Here is a 27,675-nt window from a genome sequence, read left to right as displayed (position 1 = left end):
ATTTCCAATGAAATATTAATATATTCATTTTCTTTTTTCTTTCATAAATATTAATATGATTAATATAATTATAATAATTTAATTGTTGAAATAAATTCATTTCCTTTTTCATTCAATTTTCAATCAAATGTAAATATTAATTTACTTTTTTAAATGGCCTAAATTTCGTGCCGTTTAGTTTTCAGTTAAATATTTTTTTAATATTCTTTTTTTGAACTATAATTTCACCTTTGAACATGTATGAATAAACGAATAAAACAACTGCATATTCAAAGTAATGTAAAACCATGAAATGTTAAAATTTAAACAAAACATAACTGTCTAGAATTTCAACAGGAAAATATTTTATTAATTGCTTCTCAACTTTCACATCTCTTAACAAATCCACTATCATTTGCATCACATTGCTTCTTAGGATCCATTATTATTATTATTATTATTATTATTATTATTATTAAAGGAAAGGAGGGGAATGAAGTGTAGTAGTTTAGGGAATTAATAAAGTAGATTAGGGAAAGTATGGTATAATATATATATATATATATATATATATATATATATAGACTTTAAATATTTTTAATTATAAATAATATTTTTGTCTAAATGGTTGGTATTACAAAAATATAGAAAGTAATGTAATTAAGGAAATAACATCATCATCATCATCATCATCATTATTATTATTATTATTATTATTATTAAATAATGGTGCAATAATATATATATATATATATATATATATATATATATAGTATTATTATTAATTTAAATAATATTTTTGTCTAAATGGTTGACATATCAAAAATTTAGAAAGTAAAGTAATTAAGTTAATAACATTATTATTATTATTATTATTATTATTATTATTATTATTATTATTATTATTATGCATATACTGGATAATTGGAGACTACAATCATTATTTGATCGTAATTTTGCAAATAAAGTTTGCAATTTTCTTATAATTTTCTTAGACTAAAATCAATAAACATAAACACATACTAAAGTATGATTATTTAAGAGAAATTAATTTATAATAAATACCTCTAAATTTTGGGGGGAAAACTTGGCACAAATTAGTGGATTTAGTGTAGAAGGAGAAAGGGCTGGATCTTTTTTCCAAGGTGTAACCCGATCAGGCCTTGGAATCCTTGAAGTTTCATTCCACCGCACCTAAAGATAGCAATACATATCACTTTAGGCATCACAAATAAAAATGTATCACCAAACCCCTCCCTTTCAAACACAAGGGTATTACCTTTAGACATCTCCATTTTGATTCCGGCCACTTGTGGGGATCACGATCTTTAATGTCAACAATAGTTCCAGTAAACCTAAAAAGACCACCACATAACGCTCATAATATTAGTTACTGGTCTAGAATTGATACAAAGAAAAGACACATCACCCTCAACAATGCTAACACATTGACATACCTCTGCTCAGGAGCTTCTTCCCCTTCAAACCTCATTTTAAATCTCATTCCTATGGAGTAATTGTTTTCTAGAGACTCCAGGTCATATGGAATGATAAATTCGGATGGCTTGTCCTGTAATATAGGGTGATATATATAGCACAAAAATTGTGAAACAAAGGGTCCTCTCAAAGGAAAGTGTAATTAATTTTAATTGTAATAATAATTGATTGCTAATTTTATGAAAATATATATGGTTGATTAATAAAATCAATGATTTTACTAAAATAATTTTGAGTTTAAGTTTACAAAGACTGATTTTATTAATAAATATATATGGATAATTAATTAATAAATTAATAAATGAATAAAATAAATGATTTTACTAAAATGTCCCTAGGTTTGGGCGGGAAAATTTGGGGGAGGATATTGTTTTTATATATAAGTATAGATATATTTAATAAATTCAGTATACAACAACAAAATAATTAATCTATTAATCACCTCCAGTAAGACTCAACCCACAACCTCCCATACAAGGGAGCAAGTCAATGCACTAGATCACAAGGTCCTTGGTTAATCTATCTATTTCTTTCTATTAATAAAAGTAAAAATCCTCCTCTTCAACTTTAATAGTATAGATAATTGGTAAGAAAATGTTATATGGAAATTAACTAATATCTATTAATTGGTAATATTGTTTCCAATTTCACAAATTATACCTAATTCTCATGATAGACATAAATTATACCGCAATTCTCACGGTAATAACATAATTCATGGTAATATACTTTCCAAATGCACGATAATTGTATTATTATGTAAATATAAATATAAATATTACACACGCACATCCAGTTGCACTAATCAATAATATTTTACCTATTTTAAAATACTGCTATTTAATATATCATAATTTATATATACACTAATTTATATTCATGGTAAGAATTTTTTTACGGAAAAATATAATATTAGCGTATACGGTAATTGATATTCATGGTAAGTTGGGTCATTTTTTTTTACTATTTACTGTATACGGTAAGAATATATTTACTAATATATTACAATATTTATATTACATAATAATTATCCTCTATTTTGACCAACTTCCATATAGAGGGTACATATTTTGTTTACATTTTTTATTTCCGTATATATGGTAGAAAACAAGAATGGAAATCAAGAGTATTTGGATGCTTATTATATTTTCAGTCATTATTCAATTCTTTACGCTAGGGCATCACGAACTAATATAAGCAATTGATATATATGCTAGGGGATAACTGCCGTTACCCAAAATTGAAATTGATGTTAGTTTTATGACTTTTGGATAGTCAATGGCAAGCCAACACTACCGCTAGAATAGCGAAAATATAGGAAAAATGTAGAAAAATTATATGGAAAGAATATAGGTATTTGATATGAATTAATTCCTTCGACCTCTTTTGTACGTATATAACACATAGCAAAATCTGTATGAAATTGCATATAGAAGATAAAGAGAGAAATGGGCTAAAATAGCTCCCAAAGCCTTCCTTATTCATTGTTCTCCTTCTATAATTTAGAGTGAGTTGGGAGGAATTCAGGGAGTGTTTTCTAGAGAGAGAGCCAAGAGAGAAAAAAGTTCCCCTAAGTGAAGGGCTAAGGCTCTTTATATAGGCTTAGAAGCTAACCCGAGCCGTTTGACCTTGACCCGAACAATTTGACCTCGACCTGACTAAAGAAACGAGAGCGTGGACGTATCAGGAGGATTCAAATGCTATCGATCAAGCGATCGGATATCAAACATAAGGCCCATGACTGGGCAAGCGATCAAGAGATCGGCACTAATACTGGAGATCAGGCATAAGGCCCATGGTCGGGCAAAACGATCAAGAGATCGGCAATGCTAAGAAGCGGGATATATTCATCGACCTACGGAGCTCACTCGTAAGACGATTGTAGGGAAACTCCCTCAACCTATGGAGCTCACTGAAGCCATTCCCGACTATAATACACTTCTCGAGCAAAGTGACATTGGTGATTATAGCACACCATAGCATACTGCTCGAGCATTATAACCTTCCTAGTCTCATTAGACTTTCTGGTATCCTAGCATCCCTCCACTTGGGATTCTCAGTTCATAATAAGTTGAGCTTAAAAGGGCGGGGGGCGGNGGGAGGGGGAAATGCCCCGTTTAAATAATCTCGGTTATGAAACCTGTCATAGTGGTTAGCATGGTAATTAAAACCAACTAAACGTGATCGGGTAAGAATGATCTTAATCCCATATAATCTAGGTTAGGGTTTGACCAAGCTCAAACCAGCTACGACCAGTTAACCTGAGTATAAGGTATTGGGAAAAGCGTTCCCACCTACGATCGATAAGATCAGTAGATCAGGTCCCTAGACCATGAATAAATCAAATCCTTTGATTGGTAAGACTTGATCGCTAGATCTCATCTAAAAATACAATCCCCTGATTGGTAAAACCCGATCCCTAGATCGGTAAAATTTGACTTCTCAATCGAATTGCAAATTTGATCCCTAGATCGGTAGAGTTTAGCCGAACCTTATAGTCTAAAAGATTGTGCTTAAGGTTGTGCTCTTTTTTCCTTAGCTAAGATTTTTTTTTCCCACTGGGTTTTTTCTTAGTCTAAGGTTTTTAGTGAGGCAATCGGCGTAAGTCGCAGACTATACAATCATTTTTTCTACCTCGAACTCTTCCTCATTGACGTTTAAGGTTGTGCTCTTTTTTCCTTAACTAAGATTTTTTCCATTGGGTTTTTTCTTAGCCTAAGATTTTTAGCATGGTTGAAAAAATCGCTAGGCGCTCGGGGAGCGCCTAGCGCCTAGGACGCCTAGCCGGGGATTAATCGACGCCTAGGCGTTCGTGTATTTTTTTATTTTATTTTTTATTTTTTAAAAATTTGTTTAAGTATTTTTAATTTTTTAAAGACTAATAATTATAAATTATATAATACTTTAATAGTTAATACTAAAATATTAAATATTAACCTAAAAAAATCTAAAGTTTGTACAATTTAGGATTATTTCGCTCAAAATGATGTTATTTTGAGTGAAATAACCCATTAAAAAAAGAACAATAGTTAATCGACCGACTAGAAGGCCTAGTCGGTTTAGTCGACACCTAGGCGGTCAGCGCCTAAGCGGCCTAGGCGGTGCTTTGGCGGCCTAGGCGGAGCTTAGGTGGCCTAGGCGGTCGCCTAGCCGGCCAGCCGCCTAGACCACCATTTAATGTGATACGCTAGGCGGTCGACCAGCGCCTAGCGCCTAGGCGGGGATTAATTGGCGCCTAGGCGGGATTTTTGCAACACTGGTTTTTAGCGAGGTAACCAACGTAAGTCGCAGACTGTATGGTCAGTTTTTCCAACCCAAACACTTCCTTATTGGCTCAACGTCAGGGCACGGACTCGGGGGGCTACTTGATAGGTAATATTCCCCGGTTCTACCTCCCGATACGTCCACGCTCTCATTTCTTTAGTCGAGTCGAGGTCAAATGGTTCGGGTCAAGGTCAAACGGCTCGGTTAGCTTCTAAGCCTATATAAAGGGCCTTAGCCCTTCACTTAGGTAGACTTTTTTCTCTCTTTGCTCTCTCTCTAGAAAACACTTTCTAAATTCCTCCCAACTCACTCTAAATCATTGCTCTCTCTCTAGAAAACACTTTCTAAATTCCTCCCAACTCAATGTAAATCATAGAAGGAGAACAATAAATGAGGAAGGCTTTGGGAGCTATTTTATGCCATCTTCTCTCTTTATCTTCTATATGCAATTATATACAGATTTTTCTATATGTTCTATATGTACAAAAGAGATCGAAGGAATTAATCCATATCAGTATTATACATCTCAGAATCGCTTCCCCTTTCTCTATGTAAAGAGGATCTATCTATACATATTTTGGGTCTAGAACCCTAGAAGGAATAAGATTCCTGGACTGCCTCATACTAGGCGTCTTTGTTATATAAATAACTTTAGGGCTGATGACATTTTTGTGTTGATTTGAAAAGGATGAGACAAATTAAAATGTGTAGGAATAAAAAAGTGGACCAAAATGTGTAAAGTACTAGCCTCATTACCTTCTTCTCATTAGAGTTTTTTAGAAGAAGATAATCAGACTACTTCTTTATCAAAAAAATCCTCACATGTTTCAGAGGAGCTCAGTACCTTCTTCTCTCTCATCATTTATATTCACTGCCTTAGGTGTCACGTGGGAGGGAGAAGGGGTGTTCTCAACACCTTCTTCTCTCTCCTCATTTATGCAAACAATTCACAGGCTCAACCACTAGTAGTAGTATCTTTTATGCAAATAATTCACAGCCTTATCATTTATGCAAACAATTCACAGCCTCAACCACTAGTAGTAGAGCAGTGCATGGCATTGTTGTCGTCGTCGTTGTTGTTGTTATTATAGCACTGCTATCGCCCGACTAACATTCCATAAATTAGTGGCTATGCTTCAAAACAGGCGTTCCGATCCGCTGGTGAGTTAATGCAACAAGATGGATTGCGTTGACCAACCAATATTGATAAGCAAATGTCCGATCGTGAACGCTTCAAGTACAATGTATCCATTCGCGCATATAACAACCAAAGAGGGATATATGAGGTAGCACTTGAATCAACTTCCAGTTCTCTCGGCCAACCATGCTATGTTAAGGTAAATTTGACTGACTGGACATGTAGTTGCGGCCGTTGGGCGGTAGATGGCTTATCTTGTGCTTATGTCATTGCCGCATGCCATTATAGAGGGACTATCCCGGAATCCTTTGTGCTAAAAGTCTTCTTGTTAGAGTAGTAGGAGACTTGAATCCATTGCCGGATGACGAAGTTCAATTGACCACAATGGTCACTTTCCTCCCACCCTCTGGTGCTTGTCGGAAAGCTCATGAGGTTAACAACGTAGAAGTCAATTTCCTAATGAAATGGACTTTGGTAGTCACCGTCGTTGATGACGATATGCCCTCTATGTATTCCATTGCTCCTTTATTAATATGAATGTCATGAAAAATTACAATATAGTTGCACTAATAAAGTAATAATTACACATTTATAATTATCAAGATCGTCGCAAATAAAAAAAATAATATAAATAAATAAATAAATAAATATAATACAATCCATCGTACTACAAATGACAATTTAAAATTTTAAAATCTTTGTTAATGTGATTAATTTTTTTTTTGAAAATTTTATGTTGTTAATTAATATTTTATAAAATATAAATTTTAAAAAAAAAATTCGAAGTAATACAAACTGGAAGGGTTGTGTTCTAGTTAAATATAGAATTACTAAGGATGATTATCAAACTGTATCGATTCTTTAATTGCTTTGAAGAGCTTATAATCACATATATTAAACAAATTAATGGTGTTTGTATATGTAATTAATTAATATATAAAGTAGTAAAGAAGACAATACTATTACCTTTCTTCTTAACTTGTGAAAAGAAGGCAATGCAATTGCCTTTCTTTGTGGCATTATCGGCCAAAGCAAAAGAAAATAAAAGAAGGTGCTCCCATTACCTTCTTTTCAAATAGGATTTTGAAAAGAAGGTAATGGCATTGGTACTTTACATATTTTTGTCAGGGTTTTTAATCGACACATTTTTGTCCAAATGATGTCAAATTCACATATTTAAAGCAATGATTCATAACTTACTTTGTCGGTTTTAATTAGGGCATAATATGAAATATTGTAAGATTCTAATAATAGCAGTCGCTAATTTTATAGTTCTCGTCAAACACACATTTACTCACGCATAGCTAAGATTCATTTATCTTCAAAAAAAAAAAAAAAAAAAAAAAGCTAAGATTCATTTACTCAATTTATCTTCGGCAAATCCACCTACAATATTTTAATTCCAACCACTTATAACCAAACTTACATGCGGAGCATCAAATTAAATCTTAACCAAACCAAGTTAGGTTTGGTTTGTTGGCAAATTAAATATTATAATTTGGTAAATAGATTTTTCAATTAGTTAATTCGAAAAATGGTGTCTTAATTATTGATATTTACCAATTTTTATATATCATTGACAACTTTCAATTTGACTATAAGTGGTTCATGGTCTTGACTATTGATTATTTTTCAGATTTGGTCATTCGGTCTAATTTTCATTTAGTAAGCCTTAGATTTAAGGGTAAAAGTGTAAAAATTAGCTTGATGCATGGACAAATTAGGTTCATAAACTTCATACACTAGTGATGTGGTAAATATACTCAGGTCTTTGAATACCCCTACGTATGTCTACTAAGTATGTGAGCTTCGGTAACTTAAATAGTGAGTCAGAGGCTCCCGAGCTAAGATGTACTGTGAAAGGAAAAGGTCTAAAAGTCCCTCCACAAGGAATAAGGCATTAAATGTGCTATTTATAGGGGTTAGAAGGGGACACATGCCAAGTGTTCCGATTGCCCGCCACGTGTTTCAGATACACTGATGTGGTCCGCGGCTCCTCTAAGTAAGTCTACGTGGGGAATGATTCATGACGAGTCTAATTATGAGGTGATTGGGGGAAGCGGCGTCAAGGGTACTTTGCTCTCTAGTGTGGAAGGCATTATGCTAATGGTACCCGGTTTAGTCGTCAAGGTCGGTGCCGAGCTTGAAAGGCGCTGCAATAACTAATAATATGAAAGGATGAATCTGTACCTCATCTCGGATTGGGTTGGACCCTTACGTGGTGTCAGTTAAGATCGGGAAGTGTCCCTCACGGGATACGTAATACGTACCGAGCGGATACATCATACACAGTTATACGCTCGAGGGTTATTTCCTATCAACTAGATTCATCATTAATGGGAATGTGAAGAACAATTTGATGCATAAGCTAATTCTAAATTTGAGGTGATTTTATCCTTTATTTAACGCCCTTAAATATGTAAATTTGTAGAGACGATTCTTCTAGCTAATTTTTAATTTTTACCCTTAAATTTAATGTAAATGAATGTTTAACTGAAGGATCAAACAGTAGTCAATGAACCAATTATGGTCAAATTAAAAGCCAATGATAAAAAAAAGGATAAATATCCATACTTAATAATAAACCATTCATGAAATTAGCTCCATCATTTTCCAACCAAAATAATGTACGAGTTGAGCCAATTTCCAACTTATTGAATTGGTTGAGTCCTAACAATAGTACAATAAAAATTAAAAATAAAATAAAAAAATTGAGTTGGGCACTACGGATCCGCAGATGTTCACGCCTCTATTCTGCATTCATTTAAAGGAGAATCGTGTATACATAGTGTAGATGAGTGAGGCATTATATTGATTATAGGGGCATCAATGGCAGGAGCAATCAACGCTACTGACGCATCAAAAAGGCACGTAAAGATGACATATATACCAACCATGCCCAGGATGCATCATAATTCACTGTGGTAGAAATCAGCCTAGTCGACCGATTAGGCGCCTTAAATGAAGGAAATTTTACCCTTAGATGGAGGTAGATTAGGCGCTCGAATCGACCAATTCGGCGCCCAAGTTGACCAACTAGGTGCTCGAGTAGGCCTATTCGACGTCGTCTGAGTGTTTTTTTTTTTTTTTTTTTTTTTTTNTTTTTTTTTTTTTTTTTTTTTTTTGTGTGTGCTGTTTTTCTTAGTATTATTCTTTTAACATGTTTTCTCCTCGCCCTGTAACCCTAACCGGCAAAGGACCACATAAACCAGCCTAGGTTACCCATAGCTGACCGGCTCAAACCCAGGGGTTTGAGGATCGAACCTCCAACCTCTGGGCGGTAGGTAGAGTACTCTTACCACCTGGGCTGTCTTTACGGACTTTTCTTAGTATTATTCTTTTAACGAGGTTTTCTCGTCGCCTTGTGACCCTAACCGGCAAACGACCACAAGGAGGTAAACCAGCCTAAGTTACCCATAACTGACCGGCTCAAACACAGGGGTTTGAGGATCGAACCTCCAACCTCTCGGCTGTAGGTAGAGCACTCTTACCACCTGGGCTGTCCTTACGGACTTTTCTTAGTATTATTACTCGACCGCCTAGGTGCTAGGCGTCCCTGGACACCCGACTAGCGCCGTCTACAACATTCATGCTTCTTCAAGCTAGCTTTCATTCTCCGATCCCTAGCTAGCTGATTAGTTGATTGTGTTTATTTATGGGCACAGGTATGCAGTTGTTACAGGAGGAAACAAGGGGATTGGGTTTGAAATTTGCAGGCAGTTAGCTTGTGATGGAGTCACGGTGATTTTGACCGCAAGAAACGAACACAAGGGAACTGAAGCTGTGGAGAAACTCAGAGGTCTCGGCCTATCTGATCATGTGCTCTTTCACCGCGTCGATGTTACTGATGCCTCAACTCTTTCTTCACTTGTTCATTTCGTGAACACCAACTTTGGAAGACTTGATATTTTGGTGAGTGTATACCCAACAATTTTCACTTTAATTTGGCTTATTTTCAAATTAGTACTAACTTGGACTAAAGGTGTAAGTTTTAATTAGGAACTATGAAATTTGATTCGGTTTACAAGTCACGAAAGCAATCTCTCAGTCAGTTCTTATTGTTGACTTAGCATGTAAGGGAACTTGACCCGCTAGAGTAAAGACTTTAAGTCAGGTGACCAGCCACTTAAACTAGTCCCACGAGAATATTTTTGGAGCACAAAATAAGGACGATTGACTATCTCTAAAACTTTAACTGTATTTAAAAATATGAAAAATAACTTTCAGAAGTGTTTTTTAAAATTTTTCATTATTTAGGTATTTAGAGAAAATAAAACTAAAAATAAAAATATTTTATTCCGATCAACGAAAAAGGCCCCATTTGATAAAAAATACATTCTTAAATTTTTTAATCGAGAACATTTTTCATATTCATTATTTTTCCATCTCTCTTCTCTCTCACCACCACCTCCACTATGCACCACCACCCCTTCATTGAATTTTATGGAAAGATTCAGTTGATAGCGTTAACCATTGTGTTATTCTTAGAAATAAGCTTTGATTTGTGATCGGGTGTCCCCTCCTTTCTCATAAAAGAAAATGAAACCACATAGTTTAATATTATCCATATTGGGAACATTAACCAAAATTGGCTTGATGTAGGACTTTGAATTTACTTTTATCTTATTTTATTGGTTTAGGTGAATAATGCTGGAGTTATTGGACTTGTTGCTAATGAAAGCGCTCTAAAAACTCCAGAGGTACGTTTCTATTCAGAATTAATTGATCATCGACTAAATTGGGTAGAATTACTAAAGCAAGAAGTAAATTGAGTATTAATAGAGGTAAAATTACCAAGTATTTTAGGCTATGTTTGGAAAACCTAACTGAAAAGGTAGCTAAAAGCTGAAATGTAGTTGAAAACTGAAAAGCTATAAGCTCGAAGCTGAAATCTGGAGAGTTGTTAAGCTAGCTGTTATGCTTAAAAGTGTTTGGTAAAATTAGCTTTTTGATAAGCTAATAAATGTAAAAAGACTAAAAAAGACATTTTCATACAATTTAAATAGTTTTAAATTTAAATAGGTTTGTTTTTCATACAATTTAAATAGTTTTAAATTTAAATAGGTTTGTTTATATATTAAAATATAAAATAGTGAATTTAAATAGGTTTGTTTATATATTAAAATATAAAATAGTGAAATCAATATATTTTAATAAAATATAAAATAAGAACATATATTTGAAAACATATATAGTAAAACAAAATGCTTATAATTCATAAGATTAGTTCATACAAAAATCAATGTTCAAACACAAATGTCAAATTGAAATTACAACCAAACATATTGAAGAGAAAAGGTAAAAAAGGTTTAGCCAAAACGGTTTTAATTGGGAAGGGTAAATGATGTCATTTCTTTAAAATAAAAATGTTAAAGATGGAAAAAAAAGTTAAAAAACTACTAGCTTATTTTGAAAAGCTACCCCAAGTAGCGTTTCAAAATAAACTCTTATTTTAAGCTACTAGCTTATTTTGAGAACATTACCAAACAGAGCTTATAGCTTATTAGTAGCTTAAAATAAGCTATAAGGCTCTGTTTGGCTGAGTTTAATTAGGAGCTTATAGCTTATTTTAAGCTACTAATAAGCTATAAGTTCTGTTTGGTGATGTCACTAAAATAAGCTAGTAGCTTAAAATAAGAGCTTATTTTTTAATGCTACCTAAGGTAGCGTTTCAAAATAAGCTACTAGCTTCCTAACTTTTTTCCATCTTTATCCTTATTATTTTAAATAAATGACATCCTTTACCCTCTCAATTAAAACCCTTTTGACATTTTATTTTCATTATGTTTGGTTGTAATTTCAGTTTGATATTTATGTTTGAACATTAATTTTTGTATGAACTAATCTTATGAATTATAAATATTTTTTTTACTTTATATATTTTCAAATATATGTTCTTACTTTATATTTTATTTAAATATATTGATTTCATTATTTTATATTTTAATACATAAACAAACCTATTTAAATAAAAAATTATTTAAATTGTATGAAAATGTCCTTTTTAGTCTTTTACATTTATCAGCTTATCAAAAAGCTAATTTTACCAAACACTTTTAAGCATAACAGCTCTTCAGATTTCAGCTTCGAGCTTATAGCTTTTCAGCTTTCAACTACTTTTCAGCTTTCAGCTACCATTTCAGCTACGTTTGCCAAACATAGCCTTAATATAGGAATTAAATTGGATTAAAATACATTTAAGAATAAATCGAAAAAAAATCATTATAGTCGATGACTAAATTGGGAATTCACTCACCAAAAAAAAAAAGTATTAAGAGGTAAGAATTATGAAAGTTCATGCTTACACTTAGTAGATATTTGCTTCATGTTATTTGTTTAGAGATTTCACATTATTTAAAGAAATGTTAACTAATGTAGAGGCATGGTTACAGTAGGCGCTAGGCGCTAGTCGGGCGGTAGACTAGCGCCTAGCGCCAAAGCGGTCTAGGCGCCTAGGCGGTACCTAGGCAGCGACCTATAAAAACAAAAAATCAATTCATGTGTGTGGGTGTATGTTATATATATATATATATATATATCTTACTTCTCTTACTTATATAAATAAATAAATTTAAATATATATAAATATCATAATAAAATTAACAAGATCGACTCGCTCGAGTTAANAATTTAAATAGTTTTAAATTTAAATAGGTTTGTTTATATATTAAAATATAAAATAGTGAAATCAATATATTTTAATAAAATATAAAATAAGAACATATATTTGAAAACATATATAGTAAAACAAAATGCTTATAATTCATAAGATTAGTTCATACAAAAATCAATGTTCAAACACAAATGTCAAATTGAAATTACAACCAAACATATTGAAGAGAAAAGGTAAAAAAGGTTTAGCCAAAACGGTTTTAATTGGGAAGGGTAAATGATGTCATTTCTTTAAAATAAAAATGTTAAAGATGGAAAAAAAAGTTAAAAAACTACTAGCTTATTTTGAAAAGCTACCCCAAGTAGCGTTTCAAAATAAACTCTTATTTTAAGCTACTAGCTTATTTTGAGAACATTACCAAACAGAGCTTATAGCTTATTAGTAGCTTAAAATAAGCTATAAGGCTCTGTTTGGCTGAGTTTAATTAGGAGCTTATAGCTTATTTTAAGCTACTAATAAGCTATAAGTTCTGTTTGGTGATGTCACTAAAATAAGCTAGTAGCTTAAAATAAGAGCTTATTTTTTAATGCTACCTAAGGTAGCGTTTCAAAATAAGCTACTAGCTTCCTAACTTTTTTCCATCTTTATCCTTATTATTTTAAATAAATGACATCCTTTACCCTCTCAATTAAAACCCTTTTGACATTTTATTTTCATTATGTTTGGTTGTAATTTCAGTTTGATATTTATGTTTGAACATTAATTTTTGTATGAACTAATCTTATGAATTATAAATATTTTTTTTACTTTATATATTTTCAAATATATGTTCTTACTTTATATTTTATTTAAATATATTGATTTCATTATTTTATATTTTAATACATAAACAAACCTATTTAAATAAAAAATTATTTAAATTGTATGAAAATGTCCTTTTTAGTCTTTTACATTTATCAGCTTATCAAAAAGCTAATTTTACCAAACACTTTTAAGCATAACAGCTCTTCAGATTTCAGCTTCGAGCTTATAGCTTTTCAGCTTTCAACTACTTTTCAGCTTTCAGCTACCATTTCAGCTACGTTTGCCAAACATAGCCTTAATATAGGAATTAAATTGGATTAAAATACATTTAAGAATAAATCGAAAAAAAATCATTATAGTCGATGACTAAATTGGGAATTCACTCACCAAAAAAAAAAAGTATTAAGAGGTAAGAATTATGAAAGTTCATGCTTACACTTAGTAGATATTTGCTTCATGTTATTTGTTTAGAGATTTCACATTATTTAAAGAAATGTTAACTAATGTAGAGGCATGGTTACAGTAGGCGCTAGGCGCTAGTCGGGCGGTAGACTAGCGCCTAGCGCCAAAGCGGTCTAGGCGCCTAGGCGGTACCTAGGCAGCGACCTATAAAAACAAAAAATCAATTCATGTGTGTGGGTGTATGTTATATATATATATATATATATATCTTACTTCTCTTACTTATATAAATAAATAAATTTAAATATATATAAATATCATAATAAAATTAACAAGATCGACTCGCTCGAGTTAACTCGACTAACTCTGTCGAGTTGGGCAAGTTAACTCAGCCAAATTCGGCCTAGTCGACCGAGTTAGGCGCTAGGCGTCCTCCTAGGCAGCCGGCCAGCTAGGCGGACGCCTAGGGAGCAATTCGCCTCGATATAGGAGCGCCACCTAAGTGAGAATTTTTGCAACAGTGCGTAGAGGAGAGAATGTGATGAGATAGAATAGTTTGGATTCTCCTACGAAGACTAAAATTTTTATAGAAAAAACAATACGCAGGAGTGCGTTTGGACTACACTTTGTGCCCCAGTGGGCACATCAGAGTGGCTGCCAGCTGACAACCACTCTAAATAAGGACCGTCGCTTTCCTATTTTTTTTTAATTTCGGTATTTTTTTTCATCTTTTTCTCTTTTATTTTTATCTCTCTCCTACTTAGCTTTTTAAAATGTTGTGTGAAAATTAAATTATTGATGATATCCTTAATTAAATGGATGCAGGAACGTCTACTCAATATGATGGGTGCGATTTCCCATAATTATGAGTTGAGTGCTGAATGCATTGAGATAAATTACTATGGCTCAAAGAGAATGACTGAGGCATTTTTACCCCTCCTCCAACAATCTAAATCTCCAAGAATAGTATACGTCACCTCTGGTTGGTCAAAATTGGAGGTACCTCTTTTTTTTCTTCTTTTTTTTTTAAAAAAAAAAAATTAGTTTACATTTAATTGACAAAAAGTGACACAATTTTAATAGTAAAAAATAAAATTAAGTCAATTTTAAATTCCATGATCAACCATAATTAATTCACTCTTTTTTATTATGAGGAAAATTTGAACATTTTAAACTAAATATTTTGGTTGGTTTAAAAACATTGGAAGAACAAAAAAAAAAAAAATCAAATTGTTAGCTGATTGGATGATAAAAATAGAAATATAATGTCACAATATTTGAAAGCTTTAGTTGTGGACAAACTTATAGTATCTCCATCGGTAGATCTTTGGTGTGATTTTTGAGATAACATGAATGATGTTGATGAAAGAGTGTGAGCAGAGAGAAGAAAATGGTTTCTTGTAGGAGGTATGGTTTTGGTTTTAAAATGTGGGGCCTACATGGAGGAGATGGCGTGCCAAAATCGCGTGTTTAGCGCAACTTGCGTGCTGCATGCGCCCCTGGGCGCGTAAAATCTTCTATATCTCTTTTTTGGCAGACTTGTTTTTTTTCTCTTCCCTCCCATCTTCTTTTTCCTAGTCATACCTACAAAAATTCATCAAAAACCACAACTATTGGAAATGCTCTTAGGCCTTACTCAATAGTTAACTTTTTAGCACCAATTTTTAAATGCCAACTAGGAAAGAAAGGTAGGAGGCAAAATCCAAAAAAAAAAAATGAAAAAGAAAACAATGAATTGTCAGAAAAAAAAAAAAAGTGTGCTCAACGCGCCCCACTGGGCGCAGCTGCTTCACGTAGCTGCAAATCAATTTGCCTTTTTATTTGTGAGGTCCACTTAAGGAGACAAAAAATTCAACTTACCCTAAGGATCTCGTCTTTTCAATTTCCCTTTTCTCACTTCTACATCATTCATTTTGTCTCAAAAATTTTACTAAAAATCACGAATAGAAATCGCCATATAATTCTTTTATATTTCAGAATATACCTAATGAGTGGGCCAAAGGAGTATTGAACAACGTGGAAAGTCCACCTGAAAAGCTAGATGAAGTGGTGAATAAATTCCTAGAAGATTTAAAAAATGGTTCCTCAAAAGAAAAGGAATGGCCTTCACGCATGTCAGCCTATGTTGTCTCAAAGGCAGCCATGAATGCTCATGCAAGAATCACAGCACACAAGTACCCTTCCTTACAGGTGAATTGTGTCGACCCTGGCTATGTTAAGACAGACATAAATTTCAACACGGGAAAGATTACGGCAAATGAAGGAGCTCAGAATATTGTGAGGGTGGCTTTGCAACCCGAAGATGGACCTTCCGGCCTCTTCTTTGATTGCAATAAAATTGTAGCATTTTAATAAGAGTTTTTTTCATTTGTGGTTTCTCAATTATATTGTGTTTTTTATTTTAACTTTCAAGTTTTAAATATCAATAAGACGAAGAGAAACCATCATACTAGGCAAACTATTGTGTGAACCTACCATGAATGCAATATACATTTTTAATATCTTAAAATATATTATTTGTGTAATTATTTGATAATATATAAAAATAAAATTATGTACTTTTAAATAATGTACTTTTTATTTATGGTCCACACAAATGTGTGGAACATGATCCATGAAATAATGATTGGAATTGATAATGGTAACTAAGCGTTAATTAGAAAATCTGAAAAATATTTTCCAGAAAATAATTTTTAAAAAAATATTTATTTTTTGAAAAATAATTTAATTTTCTAATGTTTAGTTGAAGGTCATACAAAAATCTTTTTAATTTTATTTGGCTAAAAATTAAAAAATTGTATTTTGTCTATTTGATTAATTTTTCCCGAAAATGAACATATTATTTGTTAAATAATAATAATAATAATAATAATAATAATTGGTGGTGGTAATACTAATTCGGAAACTAACTTCAAAAGATATGAGAAAGAACATAAATACAAAAAAAAAAAGAATTCAAAAAATGTGTTCCGACTAAAATTTAGGTAAACATTTTCCACCAAAATTAGGTTTCTTTTTTTTTTTTCCCGTGGACCAGAATAAATAATTTCCTGATTTTATTTTTCTTGAATATCCAAACATAGGAAAATCTAGAAAATGTCTTTCAGTCATTTTTCGAGTTTCAAACGGACCCTAAATTATTGTTGTGAATCCATATTTTAACGATTTTGTTGATAGAGGACAAAAAAAATAGTTATACCACAATAATACTAGGATCAAAGAGAGATATTATGAAAAAGAATTATTAAAAGTGGACTGTCACCTAAAAATCTAGGACCAAAAATAGAATTAACTCTTGTATATATATATATATATATATATATATATATATATATATATATATATATATAAGGGATCTTGTGAAATTAGTCCCTTAGATGAGAAATAGTATGAAATATAGACCATTGGATTTAAAATTTGCGCATGAACTGATCTGTAGTATGATTAGCGCTTTTGGGCAAAATCGTCCGTAGCTTTTCCACTACCTTTTCCCGTTTCTCTGTTTTCTCTATGTCAAGCTCTACCACTAATCACACACAGTATAAGAAAAGGATAGATTGTATATAAACGAAACAGAGATATAAATATCATTGCATACAAAGTGAAATAGGAACCTGATGCTTTCGAGGTTCGTCCATGGCGGATTGTGATTTGCGAGGACAGTTGACGGAAAGAGTTATTATTGCGAGGACAGTTGACGGAAAGAGTTATTATTGCGAGGACACTTCTGTGTTTCGTCTTGAACAAGCTACTCTCCGGCGAAGAAGACGAAGTGAAGTCGATGAATTCTACTACTGAACAACGTGCACTGCTAGTTGAGAAAATGTGCACTACTATGCACAAAAATTTGCAGTATATGGTTGAAAAATATGCACTGCAAGTATTTATGAAAAAATAGTGTGTTTTGTGCAATTTTATTTGATTAGTCACGAGAGTGTGCACTGGTAGGCACAAATTTCTACACTGTTTGGCACAAAAACATGCACTATAGAGCATAAGACTAAGCTAAAAGATGGATGATAGCCAAAACTCTACTACTGAACAATGTGCATTGTTAGTTGAGAAAATCTGCACTACTAGGCACAAATATTTGCACTATACGGTTGAAAATTATGCACTGCAAGTATTTATGAAAAAATAGTGTGTTTTGTGTAATTTTATTTGATTAATTAGCCACGAGAATGTGCACTGGTAGGCACAAATTACAGCACTGTTTGGCATAAAAACATGCACTACAGAGCATAAAACTAGGTTAAAAGATGGAAGATAGCCCAAACTCTACTACTGAATAACGTGCACTGTTAGTTGAGAAAATGTGCACTATTAGGCACAAAAATTTGCACTATATGGTTGAAAAATATGCACTGCAAGTATTTATGAAAAAATAGTGTGTATTGTGCAATTTTATTTGATTAGCCACGAGAATGTGGACTGGTAGGCACAAACTTTTGCTCTGTATAGAACAAAAACATGCACTACAGAGCATAAGACTAAGCTAAAAGATGGATGATAGGCAAAACTCTACGATTGAAAAACGTGCACTGTTAGTTGAGAAAATGTGCACTATTAGGCACAAATATTTGCACTATACGGTTGAAAATTATGCACTGCAAGTATTTATGAGAAAATAGTGTGATTTGTGTATTTTAATTTGATTAACCATAAGAATGTGCACTGTATGGCACAAACTTTTGTTCTGTATGGCACAAAAACATGCACTACAGAGCATAAAACTAACCTAAAAGATAGATGATAGCCTCAACTCTACGACTGAACAACGTGCACTGTTAGTTGAGAAAATGTGCACTACTAGACACAAATATTTGCACTATACGATTGAAAATTATGCACTGCAAACATTTATGAAAAAATAGTGTGTTTTGTTTAATTTTATTTGATTAACCATACGAATGTGCATTGGTAGGCACAAACTTTTGCTCTGTATGACACAAAAACATGCACTACAGAGCATAAAACTAACCTCCTAGATGGTTAATAGCATGAACTCTAAGACATAAAACGTGCACTATTAGGTATAAAAATGTGCACTACTAGGCACAAAAATATGCACTAAACACAAAAATGTGCACTACACGAGTGAAAATTATGCACTACAAGTAACTATGAAAAATAATATGAGGTAATTACAAATCTACCCTTAATGATGCGCGTGTATTGAAATCTGGAATGCAATTTCATACATTGAATTGAATTAGATTTATGGCCATAATTCCATCCTATTTGTCACCTAAAGAACATAATGCACATGAGCCCTATATATATATATATATATATATATATATATATATATATATATATATATATTAGCTCCTTTGTAAGATTGGGATGATGAAAGTAATAATATGTTTTGATGTCTTATTTTATACAAATTTAATGTTGGTATGCAATTCATTAATAGAATGTTTGATGTCTTATTTGAAAATTTGTTTGCATAAAAGTTTAAATTGTGATAATTGAAAAAACTCAATTTTGGTATAATTTGATTATATCTTCTAAAGACACAAATTAATACATTATTTAGTTTTATGCTATGCATTAGTTGCCTAGTATGTCGGTTTAGTCATGAACTTTGGACCCTTGAATGAATGTTATTTATTTTTGATATTGCACCATTTTTGTGATCAAGTAAAATTAGGATTTGCGTGCCTTTTATCTATTATTATGATGCGTTTGACTTAACTAAGTCAATTGGGTCAAGATGTCCTATGAGGAAAGGTTCAATGAGCTAGTCATGGAGCCCAAGTTTAAATAAAATCAAATTATGTATGAGATGTATTGGTAAGAGTCGGCCACTTTTTTCAAATGCGAAGATGTCCCTTAAGGTGAAGAATAAGAAAAATTCGTAAGGTACATGATGGGTAAATACTACGCACAAAAGACTGATCCGTATAGCCGATCCTTCAAGAAGTCACCCGACCGGTCCGTCATAGTCATCAACCCGACTGGAATAAATCACTTGTGATCAACCGGTTTGCTTGTACCGATAGGCCTCGTGACAAAATGCTCTCGGATCACCCTTGGAGTCGCCCCGACAGAAACACACCCGACCGACCTACCGAAGGATGACCGGTCGGTCAACAAAGTGACGCAACCTGCAAGCCGAAAGCTTAACTTACACTACAAGTAACATCAGAATCCACTTGATCCGTAGTGCGGTGCCTGACAACTTGTAGAGATGGCGGTGCTGATACCTCGAGCAGCTGGTCTACACGTAGCTGTAGATCGACCGTTTGACCGAGCCAATGGGAAGGCGCCACGTCAAGCCACCTGCAACAGCTCATTAAATGCTCAAGACCGCCTTCAACTAGTATAAATAGTGGGTCTCCCTCCTTCACTGGGAGATCCATCTCAGATTGAATTCTACATTCACCACTCGCAAGCACCTCACAACACTACCAGTCGTTTGTAATAGTTAGAGCACCTGTAACGATCACTTCGCGTGATCCACTTAATATTGCAATCCACTCAACAGACTACCGTTCGTCATTACAACTCGTAACCTCCGACTGACTGAATCGCCGAGCACCCCTTTTCTCCATCCACTTGCAACATACGTATTCGTAGCGTAACCGTAATCCCGGGACAATTTACGCTATCATTGGCGCTGTCTGTGGGGACCTGAGCGAGACACTCTATCTGTCCCATTAACTTTTTCACCTTGCTTGTTTAAAGATGGCAACCAGCAGGAGGAGTCGGAGTCAGGGCTACGTGTAGAGGGAAAGCTCAACCCGTCAGGTTGGACACCACCCCGACAATGTGGCCGAAACACTCCCCGAGGATGATCTGCGTCGATAGTTGGACCATTCGAGGGGCTTGATGAACGAGCTCACCTCCAACCACGCAAGACATGATACACAAACCACCCAACCAGTCGGTCAGAATCCGGACCAGCAAGCTGGAAACACCAATTTCCACCCCGCCATTTCACTACCAATGAATGGCGCAACCAACCCAAATCTTCATATGCCGATGGCGTACGCTATGCTACCCCCAAATGGTCAGATGCTGCCCCCAACACCAAGAGCGCTTGGAGGGAACCCCGCTCAAGGAACACCACCGCAAGGATTTGCTCAACTGTATCAACCATGGCTTGGACTCCCGGGTAATGGTGACCCCTCAAATTCCTGTTATAGAACAACAGCAACCGGTAGCTCAACCTTCCCAAAGGCAGTCGCATCTGCCATCCCGAGATCGCGACCCAGAAGAGATTCAATCCGCTGACCGGTCACGAGGGTCCGCTAGGAAAGAAGAAAGAGACCGCCGTCAACACGACACCGCTCAGCGCCAAAGTGCACTTGATCGGATCCGAAAAGTGCTAGGTCTCGCTTAGGACCCCAAGATGACCATGACTAGTCAAGGCAAAAATCCCGAAGAACTACAGAAACCGAGAGGAGTAGCACTGGTAGCGCGGGGCGGGCCAGAGACGACAGGAGAACCCAACTGGTAGAGCGGATTGGTGATCGGCCGACCAGAATGGAGAAACGTGACAACCGGGAAGATAGTCCTTACCGTCAATTGGCTAGGATGCAGGAGAAAATGGACCAGTTGCAACGTGAGCTACGTGAGAAGAACAAAGAGGGAGAACCATCCAGTTCGTTGATTGACACCCCCTTCACTGACGATGTCATGAGCACACATTACCCACAGGACTTGAGGATCCCACTGGTCCGAACTTACAATGGACGATCTGACCCACGGGATCACATCAACATGTATTATGGCAGCATGCTGATGTTAGGAGTATGCGATGCCGTCATATGCAGAGCTTTCTTCGCCACCCTGGTAGGTAGAGCAGCCGAGTGGTTTAGAAGCTTGGAGCCTCATTTGATCGTGAACTTCAGCCAACTGGCTGATAAGTTCGTAAGACATTTCGTAGCCAGCAAGTCAAGGAAAAAGCCTTACACCTATTTGAAAAAAGTAAAATAGGATGTGGGGGAAGCCTTGTCAGCTTACTTGTCCAGATGGGAGCGAGAGGTAGACCACGTTGAACCAATGGAAAATCGGGTAGTGTTCATGCATTCCTCTCGTCGCTCCGATCCGAGGCACTTTACTATGACCTCATTGTCAAGCCCCCAAAGACATATGAGGAGGCGATCACTCGGGTCAGACACCATGCAGATGCTACCGAGGCCAACACAGCGAAAAGACGTGAGGAGCAGCCGGTCGGTCGGGACAAAGGTCACAACCAAAGGAAAGATCGACCACGATTTAGGCAGCGTGGCCGGACGGGGGATGGACCGCGATTCACTCCACTGAACAAGCCACTGGTAGAAGTTTTGCAATTCGCCGAGCAGTGTAATCTGGTGCACCCGCCCGAGCTAGTACCCGAAGGAGCAGATAGAAGCAAGTATTGTGCCTTCCACAAGGTTAGAGGGCATGATACGACGGAATGCATAGCCTTGCGATTGAGCAACACATTCAGAGTGGAGAATTGGAGTAGTTCGTGAGGAAGGACGGCCAAGATAAGGGTAAGGCCAAGAAAAACGTTTGGAGAAGAAATCCGATGGAACAATCGAAGGCACCCGGCCCACCAGAGTCGCACGATGATAAGGGGACTGGGAAAAAGCCGGTGATTCATGTCATCTACGGAGGACCGGAAGGAGGAGACTCCTCCTGCCAGAGGAAACAATGGGCAAGGAACCTGTACATAGGATCGGTGCAGTCAGAACCACGAGAGAAGAAGAAGCGCACGGAGCCGATATTCTTCACTGATGATGATCTTCGCATCCACGGAGAAACCCAGAGCGACTCGCTCGTCATCACGATGGACATCAATGGGACGGATGTGCAACGGGTGCTAGTCGACACTAGAGCTCGGTAAACATCTTATACTTCGACGTGTTCACACGTTTAGGTCTATCGACCAACAAGTTGGCCCCCCTGCGGACCCCGTTGTCTGGCTTCACCGGCGATTCCATAGAAGCGGAAGGAATCATCAGTTTGAACGTCGAGATGGGCACCCACCCGAATGTTCTGAAGACTACCATGGACCTTGTGGTGGTCAAGCTGAAATGCGTACACAATGCGATACTCGGTCGACCTGGCATCACCCAAGCGGCCGCCGTCATATCGATGAGCCACTTGTGCGTGAAATTCCACACACCCAATGGGATCGGGGTGCTTCGGGGAGACCAGCGAGTTGCATGACAGTGTTACGCACAAGCAGTCAAGCAATCGGATCGCGAGGACGCTAGAATCCACACCATATCGCAGCTGGTAGACCATGGAGAACTCAAGGAGAAGCCGCAACCAGCTTCAGAAATGGAAGAGATCATACTCGACCCCAGTCAACCGGAGCGAACGGTTAGGATCGGTCGGGGTCTCCCGGTCGGTCTACGAGAAGAAATCATCAGTGCTCTGCATAAGTTCAAGAACATCTTCGCCTGGGGACCAGAGGACATGCCCGGGGTCGACCGGTCTGTCATATGCCACCGCCTATCCATTCAACCGGATTCAAGCCGGTCAAGCAAAAGAAAAAGCACCTGTCAAGCGAAAGGCGAGAGTTTGTGAAGAAGGAGACCGCCACCCTCCTGGCAGTAGGTCACATCCGGGAGGTCCTGTACCCGGAGTGGTTGGCAAACGTGGTCCTTGCGCCAAAACCACCCACATGGAGGATGTGTGTAGATTACACCGATCTAAACAAAGCCTGCCCAAAGGACCCTTACCCTTTGCCAAATCCCGACCAGATGGTTGATGAGACTGTCGGGTGTGAGCTGCTGAGCTTCATGGATGCATTCAAAGGATACCATCAAATTTTCATGTGCAAAGAAGACGAAGAGAAGACCGCCTTCATCACCCCTGATGGGGTTTTTTGCTACATAATGATGGCATTCGGTCTACGGAACTCTGGAGCCACATATCAACGGATGGTGAACAAGCTGTTCAAGGGCCTGCTTGGATCGACAATGGAAGCATACGTCGACGACATGCTGGTCAAAAGTCGCTCGAAGGAAACATACCCGACCGACCTGGCCAAAGCATTCAAAGTGATGGAAACATTCAACCTGCGTTTAAATCCGAGTAAGTGTGTTTTCGCTGTTCAAACAGGGAACTTCTTGGGATTTATGATGACGGGTCGGGGAATCGAACCGAACCCTGAGAAGGTCAGAGCAATCATGGAGATGCAGCCGCCCGGTTGGTCAAAGACGTCCAACGACTAACCGGTCGACTTGCAGCACTCAGTCGTTTCTTGTCTAAATCGGCTGAGAAGTCCCTACCATTTTTTCAAATATTGAAGAAGTCCAATGGTTTCGAATGGACATCTGCATGTCAATCCGCCTTTGAAGAATTGAAAACTTACCTGAGCTCCTCACCAGTCCTTTCCAAATCGGAGAAGGAGGAGACCCTGTTCGTTTACTTAGTCGTGTCGGACCGAGTGGTCAGTTCGGTGCTTGTTCGGGAGGAAGCGAAAGGGGTCCAGAAACCGATCAACTACGTCAGCAAAGCCTTGCAAGGATAGGAATTGCGCTACACAAAGTTCGAGAAGACCGCATTTGCACTCTGGGTGACTGCTCGGAAGCTCGCGGCATATTTTCAAGCTCATCCAATTGTAGTTTTGACCGACCAACCGCTCAGGACGATCCTCAGAAACCCAACATCGTCGAGGCGACTGATCAAATGGGCCATGATGCTAACCTAATTTGCCATTGAGTACAAGCCGCGCCCGACCATTAAAGGACAAGCATTAGCCGACTTCATCGTCGAATGCACTGCAAGGGACCCGGAGCCTGACCGACCGACCGCCCTAGAAGAACCCTGGTGGGAAGCCTCCACTGACGGATCGTCCAGCAAGAAAGGGTGTGGGGGATGAATCGTGCTTACATCTCCTGAAGGCTTCAAAGTGTATCAAGCTCTAATCTTCAAATTCCGACCCACCAATAACGAAGCGGAATACGAGGCACTCATAGGCGGTTTACGGTTGGCCAAGTAGATGAAGGCCGACCGACTGCGGTTACGGTCAGACTCCCGATTGATAATTGGAAAGCTCTCTAGTATGATTGAAGCAAAGGAGGACCGGATGATACGATACAAAGACATCGCACTCGAGTGGTTGCAGCAGTTTGACAAATATGAGTTGATTCAAGTACCAAGGACGGAAAACACAGATGCCGACATGCTATCCAAATTGACCCAGGAAGCTCCCGAGTACGTGTCAAAGATTGCTCGGGTCGAAGAGATTGTAACGCCTAGCATCGACATCATTGAGGTTCATGATGGCACCCTACCGGACGATCCTGCACGAGCAAAGAAAGTTAGATTGAGGGCACCCCGATTCCAGTTGATCGACGGTAGGCTCTACAAACGATCATATGGTGGACCACTCCTGAGGTGTTTGACCAGCGATGAGGCTAAGATCGTGATCGAAGAAGTCCATGACGGAATCTGCTCGACCCACCAAGGACCAAGGAAGCTTGCGTAAAAGATTGTCTTGTTAGGTTACTACTGGCCCTCTATGAATTTGGATTGTGAGCAGTACGTGCGGCGATGCGCCACATGCCAAGAATTCCACAAGTTGCCCAGTCAACCGGCGACCTACTACCAGCCGGTCAGCGAGGTAATTCCATTCGCAAGATGGGGAGTAGACTTGATTGGTGCATTCCCAATGACGATCGGTCGAAAAAAGTACGTGATAGTGGTCATTGATTACTTCACCAAGTGGGTCGAAGCCGAAGCGTTAGCGACCATTACCTCCCAACAGTGTCAGAAGTTCTTATGGCACAATGTGATCACTCGCTTTGGCGTACCCGTCCACCTAACCACAGACAATGGGACACAATTTGACAGTCAACCGTTCAGAAACTTCATGGCTCACTTGGGCATCAGATACACCCGGGCGACTGTAGCATATCCACAAGCCAATGGACAGGTGGAGAATGCTAACCGAACGTTCTAGATGGGCTGAAAAAAAAGTTGCAAAGTGCTGGTCGGGGACAGGTAGAAGAACTCACATACGTCCTATGGACCTATCGGACCACTCTAAGACAAGCAACCAACGAAACACCTTTCTCACTGCCTACGGATTTGAAGCGAGAGTACCAATTGAAGCATGGCTACCTACCGCTCGGGAGAGGAATTACCGACCAGAGGACAATGTACCTACCGCTCGGGAGAGGAATTACCGACCAGAGGACAATGATGCTACCGCTCGGGAGAGGAATTACCGACCAGAGGACAATGATGAAATGCAAGGAGTAGAACTCAACTTTGTAGAGGAGAAGAGAGACATGGCAGCTCGCAGAATGATCGAATATCAGAAGGCCGCCAAGACTTACCATGACGGTCGAGTGAAGTCCCGCTACTTCCAAGTAGGCGACTTGGTGCTCCGACGGAGAGAAGCTAGCAGACCGACCGACCACGAGAAGTTTGCCAGGAAGTGGGAAGGACCCTACAAAGTTTCTGTAGTCGTCCAACCCGGCACTTACAAATTGGAAACTCCATCTTGACATCTCATTGCATGGACGAAAAAAAAAATTCCTGGTCCTATCGTTTGAGGTTTTTGATCGGTTGAGTTATCCCGACCTAACCTGCACAATTTTGACCAGTCGAGTGTGTGATTAAGTTCACTTGTTATCTCCCGGAGCTATCGTTTGAGGTTTTGATCGGTTGAGTTATCCCGACCTAACCTGCACGATTTCGACCGGATGAGTATGTGATTAAGTTCACTTCTTGAACTCCCGGAGCTACCGTTTGAGGTTTCTGATCGGTTGAAATATCCCGACCTAACCTGCACGATATCAACCGGTCGAGTGTGTGATTAAGTTCACTTGTTATCTCTCGGAGCTATCGTTTGAGGTTTTGATCGGTTGAGTTATCCTAACCTAACCTGCATGATTTCGATCGGTCGAGTGTGTGATTAAGTTCACTTGTTATCTCCCGGAGCTATCGTTTGAGGTTTTGATCGGTTGAGTTATCCCGACCTAACCTGCACGATTTCGACCGGATGAGTATGTGATTAAGTTCACTTGTTGAACTCCCGGAGCTACCGTTTGAGGTTTCTGATCGGTTGAAATATCCCGACCTAACCTGCACGATTTCGACCGGTCGAGTGTGTGATTAAGTTCACTTGTTATCTCTCAGAGCTATCGTTTGAGGTTTTGATCGGTTGAGTTATCCCGACCTAACCTGCACGATTTCGACCGGTCGAGTGTGTGATTAAATTCACTTGTTATCTCCTGGAGCTATCGTTTGAGGTTTTGATCAGTTGAGTTATCCCGACCTAACCTGCACGATTTCGACTGGTCGAGTGTGTGATTAAGTTCACTTGTTGTCCCCCAGAGCTATCGTTTGAAGTTTTGATCGGTTGAGTTATCCCGACCTAACCTACACGATTTCGACCGCTCGGGTGTGTCATTAAGTTCGCTTATTATCCTCTGGAACCATCGTTAGAGGTTGTCGATCGGTTGAGTTACCTCAGCCCAACCCACATGGTCTAATCCGGTAGAATGTGCGACTGAGTACACTTCTTATGGACTTACCACTAAAGGTTTTGTCCAAGTATATTTCTCCCGGACCGACCAACTGGTCTTGTCCGGTTGATCATTTGGTTGTAGTCATTAGCCAATCACCTTCAATATTGAAGGGCGCCGAAAGCAAGTGATCCCACAAGCAGCCACATGCTTGGCGCTTTGCATAAGCCAAGGGTCAGTTACAATAATTTAATGGACTGCAACCTAGTTGCCGTATTTTTGCAGGTTGAAAGTCGCATGGTGACTGGTCGGTCGGACACGAAGCAGGTTGAAAGTCGCATGGTGACTGGTCGGTCGGACACGAAGAAGGTTGAAAGTCGCATGGTGACTGGTCGGTCGGACACGAAGAAAACAAAAACATGTCAAGGTCACAGACAATGAGGAAATAAGCAACTTCTATTCAATAAAGATGAAAACGATGATCAAAGTCCGACCGGCACAAAGACGGGGCTGGTTTCCCGTAAAAATATTCAACCTACAAATCAAACTAT

At 37.6% G+C, this 27,675-nt stretch overlaps 1 protein-coding gene across 1 annotated transcript; it reads left to right on the top strand.

The window, feature by feature from the left end:
- The first annotated feature begins 8,687 nt into the window (after positions 1-8,687).
- LOC116030548 ((+)-neomenthol dehydrogenase-like) lies at positions 8,688-16,208 on the top strand. The gene is made up of 5 exons (XM_031272831.1): positions 8,688-8,745; positions 9,544-9,790; positions 10,519-10,578; positions 14,523-14,696; positions 15,675-16,208. Exons 1-5 carry the CDS (start codon positions 8,708-8,710, stop codon positions 16,047-16,049), a joined length of 894 nt encoding a protein of 297 aa, XP_031128691.1. The 5' UTR covers positions 8,688-8,707; the 3' UTR covers positions 16,050-16,208.
- The last annotated feature ends 11,467 nt before the right edge of the window (positions 16,209-27,675 follow it).

This window comes from Ipomoea triloba, chromosome 9, assembly GCF_003576645.1.
Source record: "Ipomoea triloba cultivar NCNSP0323 chromosome 9, ASM357664v1".
NCBI lineage: Eukaryota > Viridiplantae > Streptophyta > Magnoliopsida > Solanales > Convolvulaceae > Ipomoea > Ipomoea triloba.
The sequence above is the reverse complement of the archived record's forward strand: the minus strand, read 5'-3'. Positions and strand labels throughout refer to the sequence as shown.

Coding starts and splice junctions, on each gene's coding strand:
- LOC116030548 (XM_031272831.1), top strand. CDS start 8,708: ATGGCAGGAGCAATCAACGCTACTGACGCATCAAAAAG. Junction 8,746..9,543: donor GCTACTGACGCATCAAAAAG/GCACGTAAAGAT, acceptor TTATGGGCACAG/GTATGCAGTTGTTACAGGAG. Junction 10,579..14,522: donor GCGCTCTAAAAACTCCAGAG/GTACGTTTCTAT, acceptor AAATGGATGCAG/GAACGTCTACTCAATATGAT.